Source organism: Platichthys flesus, chromosome 7, assembly GCF_949316205.1.
Source record: "Platichthys flesus chromosome 7, fPlaFle2.1, whole genome shotgun sequence".
NCBI lineage: Eukaryota > Metazoa > Chordata > Actinopteri > Pleuronectiformes > Pleuronectidae > Platichthys > Platichthys flesus.
The window spans coordinates 10,139,852-10,160,345 of NC_084951.1; the positions used below are offsets into that span (position 1 = coordinate 10,139,852).

The window sequence follows — 20,494 nt, forward strand, 5'->3', positions numbered from 1 at the left end:
GGTTAGAAAGACAGACAGATGGAACGAGAGAAAATCCACACTCCACCTGATTGCTCAGTGTGAGCGACGACAGTCGGAGAAACACCAAAGTGAGAAAAACATATCACATGTGATCCACTGTGTTTTAAATAAAGAGCGAAGGCTGAGGCGTGGTGTTAGTGTGTGTGACAGCAGGTGTCGTTCTCCTGTGGCGGACTGAGCGCTCAGCTCTCCCACTGGGGCCGGTTATTAATGGCTACGGATTCATTACAAGCAGCCAGTCAGCCATGCTGCCAGCACGCCCGATGCTATTAGTCACACAGTCAGACTGATAGATGCACACAGGCATACACACACACACTGGCATACAATTAATGAGCACCAAATACCACCCCCAAACGCTTATACACTTACACAGATTCAAGAACATTACACACAAACCTGTCGCACAACAAATGAATCACTTCTGCGGTAAGGTTTTTATTTAGAATATCTACTGTGGTGTGTCTAACGTTTATCAATTTTTCTTGTCCCTTTCCTATTCCCTATTCTCTCTATCCAGAGGACATCTTTGTCCTCCAGGGGAAAGACAAGAAGAACCCTCTCATCTACGGCCTGTTCACCACGTCGAGGTAGGTTCCTCTGTTAAACACTAAACACCACATTCCAGTTTCTTCAAACTTTATAAACTGTTTACAATTTGCGCACCCTTGTGTAGATACAAACAAATTCCAGTGGTGTGATGAATGGGCGTGACTGGGGGTGTCATACATTTCTAATGGGTGGAGAAGTTTTGGTCATGGTCACCTCAAAGTGATACAAAAAGCATTGCATTTTTAGCATGACTAACAACCACAAACCAAACGTTTCACACATGAGACTTAATCAGTGTGTTCTGGGCGATAGGCAGTTATGCACTTTTGCAGCCCTCAGAGGCAGCAGTAGGTACTGCAAGTGTCTAAATGAGACATTTAATTAAAGATTTAATAGCTGCCATATAATATCAAAGTCATTGATTAAAAGGCAGATGACATGGGGCCAATTTAGAGATTTCTCTCTTCCTCTTTTCAAGATGTGAAAGATAAGGATTTATACATAACATGTAGATGCAGCTTTATATGAACTTTATCTGGACATGGGTTATATTGGGATGTGGAGAATTTGGTTGGCAAGAGTTGAAAAAGGTTACTTTTCATTAAATTGTATCTTTAAATAGTAAAAAAACGACTGCATTTGCCTACAGTGTGTGTCATCATGAGTCTGTTGAAAGGCAGACAAGATAACATCTAAGCCATGATGTCAACACTCTGTGTGGGTGGGTGGCTATGGCTTAGGGGGTAGAGTGGTTTTCCTTCAACCGGAAGGTCAGTGGTTCAATCTTCAGTCTTCCCGAACGCCATGCCGAAGTGTCCTTGGGCAAGAGCCCCTAAATGGCCCCTCATAGATGTTGAATGCAGTAATTCGCTTTGGATATATGCGTCTGCCAAATGAAAGTGTAGTGTACTGTGTGTGTGGTGTGTCTGTTGTGTGTGCGCCTGTGTGTTTGTGTGGATCTTGACTTGTATCATACTTTTCTCAGGCACTCCAACCCTTTTGACTCAAACTCTCTCATTTAAAGAAACAGTCCATAACATCTCTGTGACCTCAAGCTACTTTTAGACCTTGAGAAAAAGAAAGTCATCAAAGAAAAACATACAGAAGACAAAATGCAAAATAAATGTTACTAATATACAGAGGTCAAACCAGAATGAGTACATACTGTGCCACTACAAACTTGATAACAAAACATGGAAAATATGAAGCAGCAGTGACCTGGGCCTTATTACAGTATGTATGCAGTATGCTTTATGTTGGTATTGCAAAATAATAACTATCTAGAGTTATAGACATTCATAACATAATCAGAAATACTTTAATGATCCCCAGGGAGAGGGAGAGAAAAATATCTTTGTTACATCTGGAACAGAGCAGTGATATGATGGAAGGCAGACAGACATTTAAACACAGCGACAGGAACAGATAACAGAATGCATGTTAGAGACAGAAAACAGGTTTAACAACAACAGTCCACAGACAGGAAAACACTATTAAGTGAGGAAAGTCCAGATCAAATTAGCGAGTGAGTAAAAGCCTGTAGCTTTTTTTCTTCCACTCACTGACAGAACCACATGCTCTGAGAATAATCCAGTTTCAGAGCTGGACCCCAGCGCTCCACAGTAGCAGCAGACGTATGACAGCGTTTGGCGTGGCCAAACAGGGAGTTGGTCTGTTTTTGGGGTTTTGGAAAGTGTGCATGGAATCCGAGAGGGGATCAGACAGAACTCCAAGGCATCACTCAGGGGTGGGGTCCCGACCACAGGAGTGCAGAGTGCAGGAAGGTCACGCCCCCTGAATGGAAACTTCTCTCTGCGCTGCAGTTATGATTTCACACATTTGACATTTTTCTTCCTCTTGTGATGAAGCCAAAAGAGGATTTATGCTTTTATTTAATTTATTTATTAATCTTTTCCTTTTTTTATATGAATTGTCATAAATCACATGCAATGTGTTAGAAACAGCCGATTGGATTTATTTAGCTACTGAGCCTTACTAAACAGAAGGTTGTTTTTTAGGTTTGTCTTTTTTCTTTGCTTTCATTAACTCATATTTAAAAAGCTAATTTTTTTTATAAAAATTAAATAAAATTCTAATTTAGAAAGCATTTGCATTTTCAATGATAGTCATTTTCTTTTGTGTGTTTTTAGTATTTTAAGAGACATTTAAGACTTGATCAATTATCAGAATATGGCGAGTTGTCGATTACACTGAATATTTCAAGAAAGCTTGTGGTTGGGTTTTCAGTAAATACAACCTTGGTCTCCTATTGTCCATGGAGGTCAATTTTTTCACCAATTCTTAAATGCTCCTCAAACCCTGGTAATAACATTCATACCATAATTTGAGCAATTGCTTTGGTGATTTCTGCTTAGTTAAAGGGAAAACTTGAAGACCAGAAACTTCTGGCAATAATACATTTAGCCATTTTTTGACATTCTCTTGTCTACTCTGTCGCCTTGAAGCAAGACGTTTCATGGTTTGAGTCGGATTCGAAGACATGCAGCTTATGTTAATTGTACAATCTAAATAGCCTGGAGATGAGAATGGTTGTTTGTCCCTGTACGTCAGCCCTCAATGGCATTCACTGGCGACCCGTAAATGGCCTGTATTTATAAAGTGCTTTTCCAGTTTTATCAACCACTCTTTACAGAACAATAGCTTTACAGAACAAGTTGCATTCACCCTTTTACACTCACATTCATTCACACTGTATGCACAGCTGTCAGGGGCCATTTGGGCTCACCAAGGACTCTTTGGAATGCAGAGGTGAAAAGGCCTCTACCTCCAGGTGTACCCTGCCTCTTGTCCATTGTCAGCCAATCCGTGAGCCGTATAGATGATGGTTTGCTGAATGTGGGCACTAAGTTTCACATTGGACAAAATTCAAAAGGGCTCAATTAAAATCCAGCATACTGAGTAGGAAAATGGCTCTTAAGCGAGAGCACTGAGAAACGTTTTTTGATGAAGTGAAAATATCAGCTATAGGAAATTTGAGGTTCATGAAATGTTGGCAGAGAAGGAAAGCCTCCTATGTTTCTTACATGGGTGACTCCATATGTTATGACAGGATGGTAACCTTTACTGCTCAGCTTCATATCAGGTCAGTCACCAAACTTTGATTCTTTAGAAGTGTTTGTTAACACATGAATTCAGATTCAAGCGAACTATGAATTATTATGTATACTTGTGTTAACAGTGGATTTTATTTGGATGTAACTATCAGCAGTGTCGGCTTTGTAGAAATTTTACAGTTGTTTTCATCAGGGATTCCTGATAAATCAGTCACAGTATTATTTTAACAACTCCATAGTATGTGTCAGCTGTCTATACTGAGTGAAACCATTGTGTGACCATCACCATCCCAACACGGCCTGTCTCTCTGTTCGGATTCCAGCAGCTCTGCCATTAAACACGGCTGGAATCTTCAACTCTGACACACTTTGCCAAAAATGTAAACCATGATCTTAACTACAGTGGATGGGATGTGTTGTGGTCAGGACTGATGTGCTAAAAGCAGAGTGTTCATCCAAGCTAAACTTTGGTTTGGTGAAGAGCTGAAAAGCCACAATGACTCAGAGCTCTTCATACAGTACATCACATCCTTCTTTAACTTACAGATTAGAGACCATGGCAGCAATGCTCAGCCCATGCTTTTACTCATGATGGCTGGATGAAGGTTGCTGTTAATGACTTCTCTCCTTCCTGTGCACCTTCTTGTTTATCCTCAGTGATATTCTGAATGGTTCGGCTGTGTGCGTTTACCGGATGGAGGATGTCGTTCGGGCTTTTAAGGGAAACTTCTTACACAAGGAGGGGCCTCAGTATAAGTGGGCAGAGTTTACAGGCAAGGTGCCCTACCCACGACCAGGAACTGTAAGTGAAACTTCAAAACATCTTCAAATGTTCAGTTAATACCCTCACCATTTGGTGCATGAAGTTATACAGTCAACAAAGAAGTATAAATGTAGCAAATGCACAATTATGACTACACTCAGTTACTGCAACATAGCCAATAAACTGAAAAAAATAGTCGACTTAATTTTAAATATAAATTACACCATGTTTACAGAATGTATCCTTTTGACAATTTTCTTCCCTCTTTACCTCTCTGTCAGTGTCCAAGCAGCACATATGGAAGCTACAGTTCGACCAGAGAGTATCCTGACGACGTCATCTTCTTCAGCAGGACACACCCGCTGCTGCAGGTTCGGCTAATGATTCACATTATTTAACAATAATTATACAATAGTAAACTTTATTTATATTCAATGTAACAAAGTACTGCACAAGACAAAGTAACAAGGGCAATTAAAAACACTTTTGTCATGTGATCGTTTATCAAAAGAAGGGCAATAACAGAAAGAAAGGAAGAAAGAAAATATATATATGGGTTACAAAAAGGCTATTAGTTCATACCACAAGTCCAGTAAAATCATGGGATGCGTTGGTATCAAATTAAAAACCTTATTGTTCTAGGAAAATGTGCTACCACTGGGAGAGCGCCCACTCCTGGTCAGAGTCGGTGTCCACTACAAGTTCACCAAATTGCTGGTGGACCGAGTGGAGGCGGTGGACGGCACCTATGATGTTCTGTTCATCGGCACAGGTATGAGAGTGTGTGCAATGGACTCTTTCTCTAAGTTTTCAAAAGTTTAGGTCTGAGCTTTAACCCTGAGGGGAAATGTGATGTTTGTTTGTTTCACAGTAAAACTTTAAAAAAGTGATGTTTCTTTTGCTGCAGACTCCGGTCTGGTGCTGAAAGCCATCCATCTGCCCAGAGAACACGGTCAGAGTCATGAGGTCACTCTGGAGCAGCTCCAGGTCTTTCAGGTACAACAACAAACACAGTGTTGCACCACAGATTTTACTGCAAACCACTGTATCTTTGTTTCTGTACAATCTGAACATTGACTCACAGACATTTGAAACTTTCTCTTACTTTGTTTCAGTTAGATTATCGAGTATAATGCAGAGTAGTCTTCAAGTCAGTCTAGACTTGACAAAGCATGACAGCTTAAGATTTAATTAATTAATTAAACTGTATCAGCAGCAAACTGTTCATTTCCATACAAAAATAATAAAAACAATGAAATAAAACGTATTGATCAGTACATATGATATCTGAATCATTACATTATAGAGTAGCAGGAATATAAAATATGCCCATTTATAGTTGGCAGCTGCATTCAATTAATCAATCAATCTATCTATCTATCTATCTATCTATCTATCTATCTATCTATCTATCTATCTATCTATCTATCTATCTATCTATCTATCTATCTATTGTTAAGTTTGAAACTCAATATGTTTGCTTCTCTCTCGTTCACAGCACAAATCACCTGTAACAGCCATGACACTCTCAAAGAAAAAGGTAAGAGATGAAAAGAGATGGAGACAAAAACTCTCTTCGAAACTTCCATACTCTCACACACACACACACACACACACACACACACACACACACACACACACACACACACACACATACACAGACACACAACATCACACTTATCACTCACATCTCCACCTTATATCTCCAAGGACAGCTTCATCACCAGTTGCTATGGTTACCCCACCTCTCAGTCAGAGCAGTAATGAAGAGATGCTACACACACACACACACACACACACACTCACACACACACACACACACACAAACACACATACAGAAATACACCTTGCATTATTCAAATTGTCTGGGTTTCATGAAAAACACACCACACAAACAGGCCACACTGACATTGTTACACTGTGAGTTAGATGTGTGACTCAGTGGTTGAGGATGAATCTGATTTAGCCATTGATTGTCAGTTTGTCTCTTTTGTTTTTTGGAGCAAACTAAATACCCCCCTTTCTCTCATGTCTCTCTATTTAACTCTCCTCCTCCCCCCTACTGATTCCTGCTTCCATTCCTCCTTCCTTTTCCTCAACCATCCTTCACTCCCTTTTCCAACCATCTTTGTTCCTATGACTCAATTTCTCTCTGTCTCCTCCACCTCCTCCTCTACCTCCTCCTTCTCCACCTCCAGCAGTGGTTGTTTGTGGGCTCCAGGGAGGGTGTGTCCCAGCTCGCCCTGTACCAGTGTGAGTTGTACGGTCAGGCGTGCGCAGAGTGCTGCCTGGCCAGAGATCCCTACTGCACCTGGGACGGACACGCCTGCAGCCCCTACATGCCCACTGTGCGCAGGTATAGTGAATTACTACAGATCTGCTCGGAACCATATGCCGTTTACTGGAAATCACTGACAACTGCCTTTTTCCCCCTCTGGATAACAAACATGTGGATTTGATCCTCTTAAATCGGGTTAAACCAAAATAGTTTATAGTTTGAAACACGGCCAAAGGTACATCTCAATTACATCTTTGAGATCGTTCAGATTAAAGTATTTTTTCCTCTTGAACAACACTTTCCATGAAATGCGCAGTTGCCTATGCTTTTTGTGGAACTTTTCCTCAGTGCCACAGTCCTCACCATAAGACAAGATCTCAACTGCGGCACAAAATGTAATAACACTTATAAGCTCAATTGGCATTAAATTTGTGAAGTAAATTGATTCTACCAAGTAGATTTAATTAGCAGTGATCTTTTCTGCACCACAACATATAGGACAAACTTTGCCACACTACTGTTGTTTTCATTTGGTTCCATGTAACACTTCTCTGTTATAGGAAGTAATTGCATTGATTGGTGACCTGCTGGTTGAGATTCTTTCTTAAGCTTATTACGTTTTCTCCACAGGAGGAATGCTCGTCATTTAGGGGAGGAAGAGGATCCGCTCACTCAGTGTGTCAGACAGGGAGGTGAGGAAACAATACACCGTTCAACATGTTTGTTCACTGATACTTTACTGATACTTTGCAAAGTAACAGCATCAAAGTAAGTGTTATTTTAAATAGCTTATAAATAGAGAACAACATTTCATGTTATAACAACTCTACAACTTAAAACATAGTGATACTAAATGCCTAATAAATAGAATATATCGGGTTGCCAACAAATGGGCAGAACTATGAGACTTTATCAGGGTTGAACCCAAAATTCCCGGACTTGTTTCTGTCATTGTCCCTGCTGGAAACACAGTTAACCAAGCTGTCACATCTTTTTCTCACTGTCTCTCAGCCGTGCTGCAGGTGGAGGCGGAGCAGAGGGTGATGATGGTTGCTGAGGGTAACAGCACCTACCTGGAGTGTCTCCCTCGATCCAGACATGCTGCTGTTACCTGGTACAAACAGGCTGGAGAGAACAGTCCTGAACTAAACCAGGTACTTTTGAAATATTAAAACTAATTATATATAAATACAGGATAATCTTATAGATACACTTTTTCCAATATCTTAAGAGGAAATATGCATCTAAATATATCTAGAGGCGGATAGGTGCTGTCAAAGGCTTCTGTGACTCATTGAGCAGCCTGCCACCAGGGCAGAGATATTCTTTATACGTTCTTCTTTCCACTCTAACCAACCAGACAAGGCCAAAGTTAGGGTTGGGAGCTCACAGCTGTCAATCATTGTATAAACATGCCTCTGGTCAACTGCTCCTCTCTCACTGAGGCTTAACTCCATATGCCTTCATGGTTGACTCACAGGTTAGCAAGCTGCTGAGACAGCGAACATAATGAGGATCCCGGTTTAGGGCTGGGCCAGGACCGTCTGCCTTCAGGGCTGCACTGTGGCCTCGCTCCTGGGTGGAGTGGACCAGGGTTAGGGAGAGGGAGCTTAGTGGTTTGTACTTGAGCCTCACAGTCAGACTGGCATGATCCCTACAGCTTGCATATTGCAGTTTTGAGTTTGTCCAACACTTGAATGTTAAGATACAGTCTTCAGCACTAGAATAAATATCAATGTGATAATAACTCCCATACACTAACATGGTATAGGCAGTGTGTATGGCCTATAATGCAGCAAGCCACCAGGTGGTGATCAAGATGCTCTACCAAATATAAGCACTTGGTGATGCACTCATCAATCATCTATCTGTCTCCCTGCTCAGGTGGTAACAGGTGACCAGCTGGTGGTTATCGAGCGGGGTGTTCTGATTCGTCGAGCCGAGCTGTCTCATGGCGGTGTCTACCACTGCCAGGTGGAGGAGCATGGCTACCACTGGACCGCCGTCACTGTTCGTCTAGCTGTCTGGAGCTCCTCAGCCAACCACCTCTTCGCTTCCTGGTCCAGCTCATCCTATCAGAGCAGGGGACCCAAGCCCTGGTACGAGGACGTGATGGCGCTGATTCACCCGGGAAATGTCGGCCAGCACTGCAGGGCCCTGGGATACCGCCCCCCACGCTACCACCGTCGTCATGGTGACATGATGGTGGAGCCAAACAAGGAGAAAGAGAGAGGAGAAAGGCACAAGCATGGGGGAGGGCGTGGAGGAGGAGGAGGGGGAGGAAGAGCAGCAGGGAGGAAGAGCAGGAGCAAGCCTCAGCAGAGGGCGCCAAGAAGCGCTTGAATGTTTCGCAGAGCAGGAGGGAGGATTCCAGTGACGTGCACACATTTATGTTACATATACATGAATACACACACATACACATACTTGGACACATGTACACACACACACACACACACACACTTAACTTAATACACTTAGACACAAACATACTGTATGTACAGAGACTACGTCATGAGCATGCACTTACCTACAAATAAAAATGGCATCTTTTCATTACTTTCATAGCTTTCAAACTAAGCTACACAAAGAACTGAAGTATGTACAGGAGGATGTGAACAGCAAAGACTGTTTGACCTGGACAAAAGAGAAGTAGATTACATGTAGAGGTTGCGAAGCATGCTGAATGAAGGATGAGCAGCATGTCCGGATCACTCAGTTTGACTGACTCGGCCTCGTGACAAGGACGTGTAAAAGGAATGCTTTGAATTTACATTCTCTACAAAAAATACATTAAATAGGAGTCTTGTTCCAGAAGTTTTGCAGTTGAAAAAAATATAATCCAACCCATATGAAATGATTGCTGTCTTAAAGCACCACCAGGTTTCTGAATGTTTCTGCCCATTAATTACAAATCACACAATGTCAATTATGCTCCAAAACAGAACAGATGTTTTTTGATTGATTTCCTACCTTCAAGGCAGACACTGGTTTCCATTGATTTTCATGTGCAGAAACTTGAAAAATGCATCATGTTGCCTTTTTTTGGTTAAAGGTCATTTAATTGCAGTTGCAAGAAGCATTTTTCAAACTTTCTGTTGTGTTGAGCTCAAATTTCAAGTATACTCCGTCCGTCAATGGAGAACTGACGCTACATCCGTACTACTTTGTTTGAAAATGTATCAGCTCTGCGACGGATACGCCTGGTGTCCACACTTCTCTAGAGTTGGAGAGTCTGGCTCTGTTATTTTAAAATTTTAAGCGCTACCTTGTAATCTGAATGGGCAGAAAGTGAGATATCTGAAAACTGTTTTCAGACATCTCAGCTCAGCTTGCAACCGCTTGCAGACTGGGTCTTTTCGGTTAAACATATTTGCTGATTTATCAGGCTTCTATCACATGACCCCTTCTGTAAGAAAACAACTGGCATTAGCCTTGGCTACCAGTGTAGAACAAAACCTTTGTTGTGTTTAAACAAAAAAGTAGTTGTATGGATGTAGCCTGAAGATCGGCTGCTCACAAGCAGCATTGTCGAGATACATGATTGAAAAGTTAACAATAAGAAGACATAAAAACAAAAGGATACAGCTGTTGTATGGTATTGTCTGTCAATGTTCATAATGCTACAAAGCTAAAATAGAAACGAAAGATATCTTGTATCCTCTTAGTGGAAACCTCATTGATCTAAAATCTCAGTATGTTGTGGAAAACTATCAGCAGTGATTGATAATTAAAGGGTAAAATCTTCAGACTTCAATTATTAGCTATCAATGTAATGTAATATAAACAGAGCAGCAACTTTGAAAAAGTGATGATTTAGATCGCAAACAGCACTGATTTTGGATATGTAACAGTTTAACATAAAGTCCCTTCAGCAATTCAACTTAAACTAAAGCCTTTTTGGTTTGTTGAGATAGGCGGAGTCTGACCACAAGATTACTGACCGCGGCCCATAAAGATGAAAGGCAGCGACCACTTTGATGAGGTTGCAGATCTACTTTCCCAGGTCGTTAGTGTTGTGTGTTGCTGCCGTGCAAACGCACCACAGGAGAAGTTTCCTTTATGTTCTCCTCTGTGTTTGGTTCAGTCCATAGCTGCACTTATTTTGTGCCACGCAGCAAAAAAGCTGTTCAGCACAGGTGTGGTGAGCCAAATAAAGGTTGGATGTGGTGTGTTTTATAATGTCAGAAAAATGCTCAGTCGTATTTTGAGTATTGGTTTGTTTCATCAGTGTACAGATGTAAGAAACATGTTAAGGTTAATTTTCTGTGCAACAAAGTTAACGTCTGCACATCTTGTCCAGTCTACAGAGAAATCTACACAACTTACTTTTTGCTGCTTGAGTTTCTTAAACAAAATTATGTTGCTGCAAATGTATGAATCACAATCAGGCCTTTATAGTAACTCAATCTAAGTCATAATCAGACCGATCTCTTTGAGACATTTTTGGCATACCACAAAGTACAGTTTTGATTGGTAATATTCAAAACAGTGTTTTTCGAGATAAGATAAGAGACAAGACTGTATTAATCTGGAAGGAAATTATTGTGCCTGCTTGATCCAAGATTACAGTACAGAACAAAATAAAGTAGAACACAGCAAAAAGAAAGAAGAAAAAAATTCAAACAAGTAAAAATGTGAATATTTTGTGGCTCTGTTTCTATTGGACAAAATATTTTGATGTTATTGAGATGGTGTCGGTTAACTCCACTGAATCGTCAAAAAAGATTTCCATTCATGTTGGATACAACATGGACAAGAGAACCCTGTTTGAAAATGGACCTAACTTGGAACTGAACTGCGTCAAGACTTTGTACAGATCATGCATGTTTCTCAACCTACGGCTCAACGTCCAAAATGGACCGCATGTGACTTTGAAGAAGTGGAGTGATCCGTTGCTCCTCCTGCAGCTCCAGCTGGTAAAGACATGTTGCTGTAAATGATGAAGTGGGCCACTGTGTAATAAAGAAGCCATCATCATTATACAAAGCTGGACCATGAGAAAGTGCTTAACATCAAGAGGATCTGAGCGACTTCACTGACTTTGCAAAGCAGTAAATTGTGATTTGTTCTTAATGTTAAAATGTTAAACATCACAACTTGTTCTAAGTCTATTTAACTTTCCGCCTATTTATTTGTTTATTAATCTGGAGTGAAAATCCTTGTTTCGCACATTGTGAGTCAGGTTTTTTGGGGAAACGCTTCAAGCTCTCCTTCAGGTTTCAAGACTTATTTAACGAGTGTGCTTGTTGGTCTTTTCGTTTTTCTTTTTACTAGATTTCCAGAGAATCTTGGCCATCTCACAGACCTTAAAAAGTAAAGACTAATTTGAATGGAGGCTGTGGAAACTAAAAGTGTATTTACATCTAGGAGTATTCGATATATACGATAAGATGATATGGTGATAGTTCAGTTGTTCACATATCCGACTGTTTTAGACATGAACATATCGAATGCTTCTGACGTTTATTGGTTGACATGAGAGGATGGAGTAGGAGTAAGAGAAAGCCAGACAGCCTGAGTGAATTAAAGCTTAAAACTTTATTTTGTGTGCTTTACTGGAAGAAGATACATTTATATGCTTGGCTTCGTCCAATAATTACAGCCTCTCGTATTTTCGTATATTTAGTTTCATCCCACAACGATGATGCTGAGCACGCAATCTTGCCTATAGTAAATCTATATGACATCAGTTCCTTTGCTCATCTGGCTTTACACGTCTGTGTATGTAACCGTGTTTTACTATGTTTGAGGTTTGGAACTAAGAAACCCACTATACTTGGGGTCCAATAGCTTTGTGGGGACCAACTAGCTGGACGCCTCATGCCTGTTTGAGGGTTGACGTTTTAACGCAAGGGATAAGGACTAAAATTAGGTTGAAATTAGGATTAAAGGTTCAGTTGGGATGGTTAAGGTAAGGGTACGGAGGGGATGTTGTTAGGGAATGTGCAGTGTGTTTGTGTGTGCCTGTGTGTGTCTGTGCCCGCAACATACGTCTATATGTCTTTGTGTATGTCTGAAATTTGTGGGATCGGAGTGAGAGGGTCTGACGCCCAGCCGTTCAGAGCTCTGGAGAAATGGATCTGAGACACTTTTGATGCAGAAAGCTAAATAAACCAAAATGACTCGAAGCAGTGAGAGTCTGCAGAGCATTAACATGGGCTTGGCTTCTTGGCATCTTGGCTTTGGCCACATGAAAGAGCTAACCAGTGCTGAGCTGGTTCTGTGTGAGAGTGTTTCAGGAAAGAGAAAGAGGGTTTATGGGGAGGAATGTGAGTCTGAGGTGTTGTTGGAAGTGTGAAATATGTCAGATATAGCCTCGTCTCAAAAAGGAAAGGGTGCATGTGGGCGAACGTGAAGCGAGCAGCGTGATCCAAATGAATTCAAGATTTGGCGTGTTCCTGTGCTGCTGTCAGGTACATAATTTAGAGCAAATATGAGTAAACACATCTCTCTTGGTGTTAACAGCAGATACAGAGTGTTTGCACTTCAGGCAGGCGTGCTGCCTTCAGTGTCCCTGGGAGACACGATTAATGTTGACAGCTAAATGAGCATCCACTGATGAACTGAGTTGTATAATGTGTCAAATTCATAATTTTTTTTTTAAATATATTTGTTGTTATATCTTGTTGAAACACACTGTCTGTCCATATATACCATACAAATAGCTATGGTGTAGTGGGAAATATAAAAATCATATAGTTTACATTTCAACATTTAAGGAAATACATGTAGTCGCCCTCCTGCTGAGTTTAAGGGTGTTTTCAAACCTCAAAGTCCAGACCAAGATCTTACATTTGATCCGGTTAATTCTGGATTCTTATTGTAATTAAGGGAGTGAACATAACCTTTTTGTAAAACAATTTTCAGACTTATCCTGCTAAGGATCTTCGGACTATTCGATCTGGACTTTTTCTGTATTTTTTCTTAAACACATGCACAACACAGTGGGCGATCTCTGCAGAGACGTGTTCACAACGGCAACAAATTCTCCACAGGATTCACGTCTGACATTCTGATGCCACTGTTTTGTCATTATGATATTATTACCAGCACCGCAAACATCAAGTGCATCGACGCTAGTTCAAATGAATGTGCCCGTCATTCAAACATTATATTATCAGAGGTGAAGCCTAAGCAATACAGTGAGCCTGCGTAACTGTGATTTAACACCCTTGATTATTTAACTCTGTCTTAACCTCCTGCAATTGGTTCACAACTTCGAACTGTCCAAACAGTGTTTGGTCACTACAAAAGATTCAAACCACAGTTCAGATTGATGCAGAACGAGAACACTTCTCTAAGTCTGACTAGAGTTTGGTCCGTTGATCTGGATTTCAAGGCACCTTTCACACCTATCATTTTGGTAAATTGAAAAGTCTGAGGGGCTAAACTTACAGGTAGGTGTAGGTGGAAGACGCGCTCAGCTGAGGAGCTATAGACGCTCACACCACCAATGATAGGTGATAGGTTTGATGTTGATTTGTCCTCAGGCAACTTAGTTGTGTAGGCTGTGCAAAGATTTCGATAATCGCTGCTTACAACAACACACGCGCTCAGGCCAACAAGCCAAATGTGATGCATTAGCTCTCAAACCTCCCTGTGGCCTCTGAGAAGACACCAACGTTGATTTGATTTGGAGCACGCTGCCTGTTCAAGATTTTGTTTTTCTGTCGCATAAAAATGAACCAGATGTAACAACAATCTCAGAAACGATATAAATAATCAGGTTTGTTGAAAGTCCAGCTTGTGAATATTGTTTATATAGGATTGTTCAAAGTGTGTATATATATGTGTGTGTGTGTGTCGATTCAAACACCACAAGTACAGGAGGTTGAACTCACAACATTTTAACGGTGGACCATTTAATTTGAGTGATTCACTTAAAGACGTGGTGCAGAGCTGCTCCTCATTCATTACGATGGCCTCACGTGTTTCATTTTGTTATGCGGTATTAACATCTGAGTGCCAATATTAGCCTGTGATTTTTCCATAATGACTTCTCTGCAGACAGAATGAAACTGTCATCAAATGATTTCCTCTCTTGTGTGCAGTCTTTGTTTCTCTCAGTAAATATGTATTGGTCTGCTTTCAAAATGTAACGTTTTTTTTGTGATTTATTGTGCCTTTCGCAAATCCACACACTGTTCACACAAAGTCTAGTGAAACAAAATAGTGGCTTACTGCGGATGCTTAGTTCTTCCACTATGGAGCTATTGGAACAGGTGCGACCTCCTCAAAGAGGTGTGTAACGGACTGACGGTCACAGTTTCAATTGCCAGAATAAGGCCCAGCAAGTTCAAGGGTACTGTACATCAGGGCAGTCAGTTTTTCAGATTTTGTGGTGCCTCCTCAGCCAAGCCCACAGATTTGATTTAAGGCAGTTACATATTACAAAGACGACAAACTTCACCTGTGATTGATGCTTTGCCATCTACAGTTTATGCCCCAAAATACCTCAGCTTCTCAGATGCCGCCGGTGTCATGATTGTCGGCTCAGGGTGCTTTTGCTTGCGAACAACTTCCATTCTATAGTAAGATAACTTAACAATGACAAACTTGACTGATAGGTCAAGCTGACAGAGATTTTTCATGCACATTATCCATCACTGCCTTCATTCCAAGACACTAACATACCATTATAGACCAAACCACCATTCATCTCTGTGACCACATGTCATGTTTTTCATTAAATCTCAAACTACTGGTTTGTTTAGCTGAGTAATCTGAAGCATTCCAATCATTTCACATAACCAGCATCAATTCATCATTATTTTGATTTACTCTCCCACTTTTGCGGTAACGAGGGGGTCAGCGATACTTCACTCTTTTAAACTGCTGTGTATTTACCATGTAAATATGTATTGGTCTGCTCTTAAGGGATTCTATAAACACAATGTTTGGGAACTATACCAAATATTTCAACAGAACACATAGAAAACAAGCACTCAGCATGAGACGACAGAATGACTCTGGTCATACAACCACAGAGTCTTATCTCCACCATTTTGCTCCTAATAGTCATTTTACTTGTAGTGACAGGGTTATGTGCACCTCACTGCAGCATTTCTCTCAGTGAAGTTTTCATGCTAAACAGTCAGCTCATGTTTACGATTGAATTTGACAAATGAAATAGAAATGAAATAGGGTGTGTGTGTGTGTGTGTGTGTGTGTCTGCATGAGTCCATGGTACATGTCCATGTTTAATTGGCTCGGACAAGCTGTAGGCTGAAGTGAGGAATGAGGAGCAGAGGGAGATGAAAGGATGTTGTGTTTGTACTATAGTAATAACAAATAATGGACGTTATTGTTCATGTACATACACCCTATAATATAGTATAATATATAGTATAATATAATCTATGATAATATATAATATAATAAAAAAACAAAATAATGAATATGCATGTGGCACATGACCATCCCAACCCTTGCCATGCCGTCACTAGCCCCCTGCGCCGCAACTGCAGAGAGCCGACGCACAACCCCCTCCCCCATCAGCCCAGTGTGGTTATACAACATCGCAATCATCTATTATCATTGTAAATTCTATTTATAACAACAATTCTAAACGTTGATTAAATAACAATAAAAAAGGAAATAGGAACTTACAGCAACAGAGAAAAAAATATATAAACATCTGTACATACATATATGCTTCTGAATGTATCCATGCATCTGTTTCCCTACAAATAAATGGACACACATACCTTAAAGGGATAATTCACCTCCTCACCACTCTGCCGATGGAGGCGTGGGTGAAGTGTTTGAGTCCACAAAACCCTTTAGGAGTTCAGGGGTAAACAGTGTTGCAGCCAGATCCAAAACAATCCAAGTTACTGACGTCATTAAACAATTTGATTTGTATAGTGCCAAATCATAATATAAATCATCTTTAGGCCCTTTATATAGACGGTTGAGAGAGACCTTCAAAACTCTAGAGAAACACAACAGTTCCAACAATACAATACAACATTTTGGCTACTGTGGAAAGAAAGAATTCCGTCATAAACTCATTGGCGGGTGGCAAGGTGCATTACAGACATCCACTGTGTGTTTCAATATCCTATTTCATCTTCTTCTCCCATATTTAGTACTGTATCTCTTATAACCCTTGACATTTGATAGCTTCTGCTACTTCTTTGTTCAGTCTAGTTGCGGTTGGCAACCTGCGTTGGAGGGTAAATCAGTTATCTGGGTCAGATTATATGATTTTGTCCAATCCTGTTTCTTTTGAGATAATGGAACATACTCCCTATTCCAAAGGTAAATACTATTTGCATTTTCTTCCACTCAATGCTTTGCAATTACCCTCTTTTGTTTTCCTGTTCCTTAACATACCTATTGCAGTGAAGCTCCACTGACTCCTCTATATGTCAATAATAACATAATCCTGTTGGATGTCCTCAGCCCACTCCCCTTGTTCTTCTCTTTACTCCTTTTTGTTGTCCTCACAGCTCTCACTTCCTGCTGCACTGCATACATGTGTCTCCCTGTGTGAGCTGTATCCCCGCTATGCTACCATTCTTTATTATTTTCTTTCTTTTGAAATCTCCATGACTTCTTCATGATTTAGTGCTTGCTCAGCCAATAAATCCACCCCTTTATTCCTCTGTGTGCCGGTATCCACATAAAAGTAGTCACAATATTCATATTCTGAAAATGATACAAAGTCTCAAATATCTCATTAACTAAATCTTGCCTACCGTTAAAAGGAAAATTACTTTAACAATATTAATGCTGAGCACAAATCTGTACACAAAACAACCTTCCTTATTTGTAACTCTTCTACCTGCTGTAATGATGCGGGAATTTCTACCACCGTGTCAACTGACAAATGATCCAAGGAACAGCCAGGGTGGTGTACAGCAGTGACTGAACTCCTCTGACATAATGACGTCTCCTGGCTACTTTTATACTGCTCCATGCAAAACGCTCCTTCAGAACCAGACTTAAGAATGAATGCTGTTTAAAGCCACCCAATAGTGATGGTTATTGTTAATGGGCATGTTTAAACACGTATGAAATACATGAAATTTGCTACATATCCAAATAACGATATTCCTTTTGGGACCATAGCATCTGTACATAGGAAGAAGATTAACCTAGTAATTCATATATTCATCCTATGTAATACGTATATCCTCTTCTACAGAACACTGTAGGCCTGTAACCTTGAAGGGGCATCTGTAATACAGCTGTTTACTATCTCAACTGGAGGCTCATATATTTTACAAATGTAGGATCTGTTCTACGACCTTGGTTCCTATGGCAACTGCCGGTGGAGACGGGGCAAGCTGGACCCTATCAATGTGTTCACAGCTATCAGACAGTGAACTACGGTTATAAATGTGACCTGTGGAAGGGTGTTTGGGAAAAGAGAATTAGAAAAAGAGTTTGATTCACAGACAATTTGGACACAAGGGAGATTAAAGCCATCTTTAGCTCTTTCAACACACATGTGACATGATTTGAGTATTTTGCTGGGAAATAATTTTAAACTATCGCTTAACTCATTGTTTGCCATGTGTTGACTTGAGAACATCACAAGCCATTTTCAGTCTACAGCTCTGGAGTCCGCACAACTGGGTCTGGACTTTCTCTGAATTTTGTCTTTCACATATGAACAACGCAGTAGAGGATTCTCCACTCAGACATGTAGACGTATTCACAACAACACAGAAATCTCTGAGGTATTCAGGCGAGGGGTGGTGCAGCTTGCAAAAGCAGGATGTTACATATGAATTGTGTTTACAGCACATTGCACTGGTGTCAGTCCTTATCACCAAAAAGTGTCATCTTTATGCTTCAACATGGCACCATTTTTCCTCCTGAGGTATTGATTTTCTCGTTTTTCACATTTCTACGTCATGTTAGGTTTAGAAATGTGATCAACCCAGCCTCTCGTTTGCTGTGAATCCTCTAGAGGATCTCCTGCTGTTTTCTCACATGGGCTCATTCGTACATTCTCCAGAGTTTTTACAAGGGGACTGGCAGGAGAAACTTCGGTATTCACTGCACGTCTGAAAGCAGCAATACTTTCAGTTATTGCACCACTACAAAAGAATTGCATTGGAGTTACATTAGTGCATTTCCTTTTTGCTTTACATTATTTCTGTACATTTAAAGGCAGTTTTCTGACTTGGGGAGAGACAATGAGCAGGTTCATGGGTCTTTGTAGTCATTTCTGTTGTCAATGTTTAACATGCTTTTATTATGGGAAAAGAGCATCCATTTAAAGGCATGTGCTTCAAATCTAAGACTTTCTTACATGTTTCCTTTATTGTGAGTTAATAACTTCTCTCTGACTGTAACCTCCTCGGACACAAAACTACAATTTTGGTAACATCATTTTGCTTATTGAGTGTTTTACTAGGAAACTCTGGAAACTATATTGGGTTATTTTCAGAAATCGAATTGTCTTTTAGGTAAATACCCCAGGCTTTGATGTTTGGCACAAAAAGAAACAAATGGGATACAACAGCCGAAAAACCACAGAGAGGGCCGGAGCAGCTGGCCTGGATGCATGGGGTAAATTAGAAATTTAACAAGCTCTCTAGATGTGGGGAGAGTGTGGTTTTGAATCCTTTCTCCGCCTCTGCAGCGGTGTTTGTCATTTCTGACCACACTCATTGGTTTGAAAGCCACAGACCTTGGCCCAGGTTCCACTGTGGAGGCAACGGGCTAAAGCAAAGCCTCTTGAGTATTTAAGTGTCCTCTCTAGTCATTTCGCCAGCTGTTTAAAGAATTTCAAATGTTCTTCTTGTGTTGATGCCATTAAAAGTGATATCATTATGATTTCCCAAACTGCGACTTGTGGGATATCATTTAGAAACTTGTTGCCACCAAAAATAATTTACTCGTCTGTTTGCAATATTTCAGTGATTATCCCGATCATGCTTAATTTAAGTTCTTCCTCTTCTTATCAATGAAAGTTTGTTCTGTATGTAGCGGTGGCCAAGGGAGCTCAACGCAATACAAATTAAGAAAACACATGCAAATACAAATTAACATACAAATACAAAGACGTACCACAAGTTGGGAAAATGACACTGAAAATGTTTCCAGGGGACCCCAAAAGTGACGAACCTGGCTGTATAGTTCAATGTTGTGAAGTTTCATCACCACTGACGAGTAGCACACTTCAATAACTTGTGAACCATCTTCATCATCTTCATCTTCACCAATTACATGGAATTGGAGAAGATGTATTCATAATTTGCTAGTAATTTTTTTCTGTTTGCATGTGTTTTCTTAATTTGTAGTGCATTGAGCTCTCTCGGCCAAAGCAGTATGGTCCTCATATCTAAGTATATCTATGTAAATGAGAAGTTGCACATAAGACCACTATGATCACGAAGCACAACGTTTAACCAGGACAACGCCGCCAGCAGCCTTAAGTGCTTCTGTGTAGCCTTAGAAACACATATCTTCAAGGATAACAGACAGTATTTTAAAATGTATATATTTCTTCTGCATCGTCAGAGGTCAGAGGCCCAGCTGCACGCCTACGCCTGAAAAAGGGCAAGGACCCTCAGACTCACCTCACCAACACAAGATGCGGAGCCTTGGAGTTGTCTTCACTCACCCGGACGCTCCTCTGCAACTAAATGGAACTGAGCTCTGTCCTGTGGTGTTTGTCTCCATCTGTAGGAGAACAGGGACACCACACGCATGCAGGGGTCACGTGTGGTGTCATCATCATGCCATGGCAGCTCACAGCAGTTCTCCTCCATTTAGGTTAAATATAAATGAACAGCATTGGACTCTGACTGTGGGTAATAATAAAATAAACTCAGCACTACA

At 40.6% G+C, this 20,494-nt stretch overlaps 1 protein-coding gene across 1 annotated transcript in view; it reads left to right on the forward strand.

Moving 5' to 3' along the window:
- The window catches only part of sema3h (sema domain, immunoglobulin domain (Ig), short basic domain, secreted, (semaphorin) 3H), a 225,444-nt gene extending 210,672 nt beyond the window's left edge, over positions 1-14,772 (forward strand). Inside the window, exons 9-18 of the mRNA XM_062392739.1 lie at positions 542-611; positions 4,305-4,449; positions 4,692-4,781; positions 5,053-5,182; positions 5,318-5,406; positions 5,909-5,950; positions 6,609-6,766; positions 7,319-7,380; positions 7,700-7,842; positions 8,573-14,772. Of these exons, the coding sequence (XP_062248723.1) occupies positions 542-611; positions 4,305-4,449; positions 4,692-4,781; positions 5,053-5,182; positions 5,318-5,406; positions 5,909-5,950; positions 6,609-6,766; positions 7,319-7,380; positions 7,700-7,842; positions 8,573-9,031 (1,388 nt within the window). The 3' untranslated portion in view covers positions 9,032-14,772. The remainder of the gene's footprint in view (positions 1-541; positions 612-4,304; positions 4,450-4,691; positions 4,782-5,052; positions 5,183-5,317; positions 5,407-5,908; positions 5,951-6,608; positions 6,767-7,318; positions 7,381-7,699; positions 7,843-8,572) is intronic.
- The last annotated feature ends 5,722 nt before the right edge of the window (positions 14,773-20,494 follow it).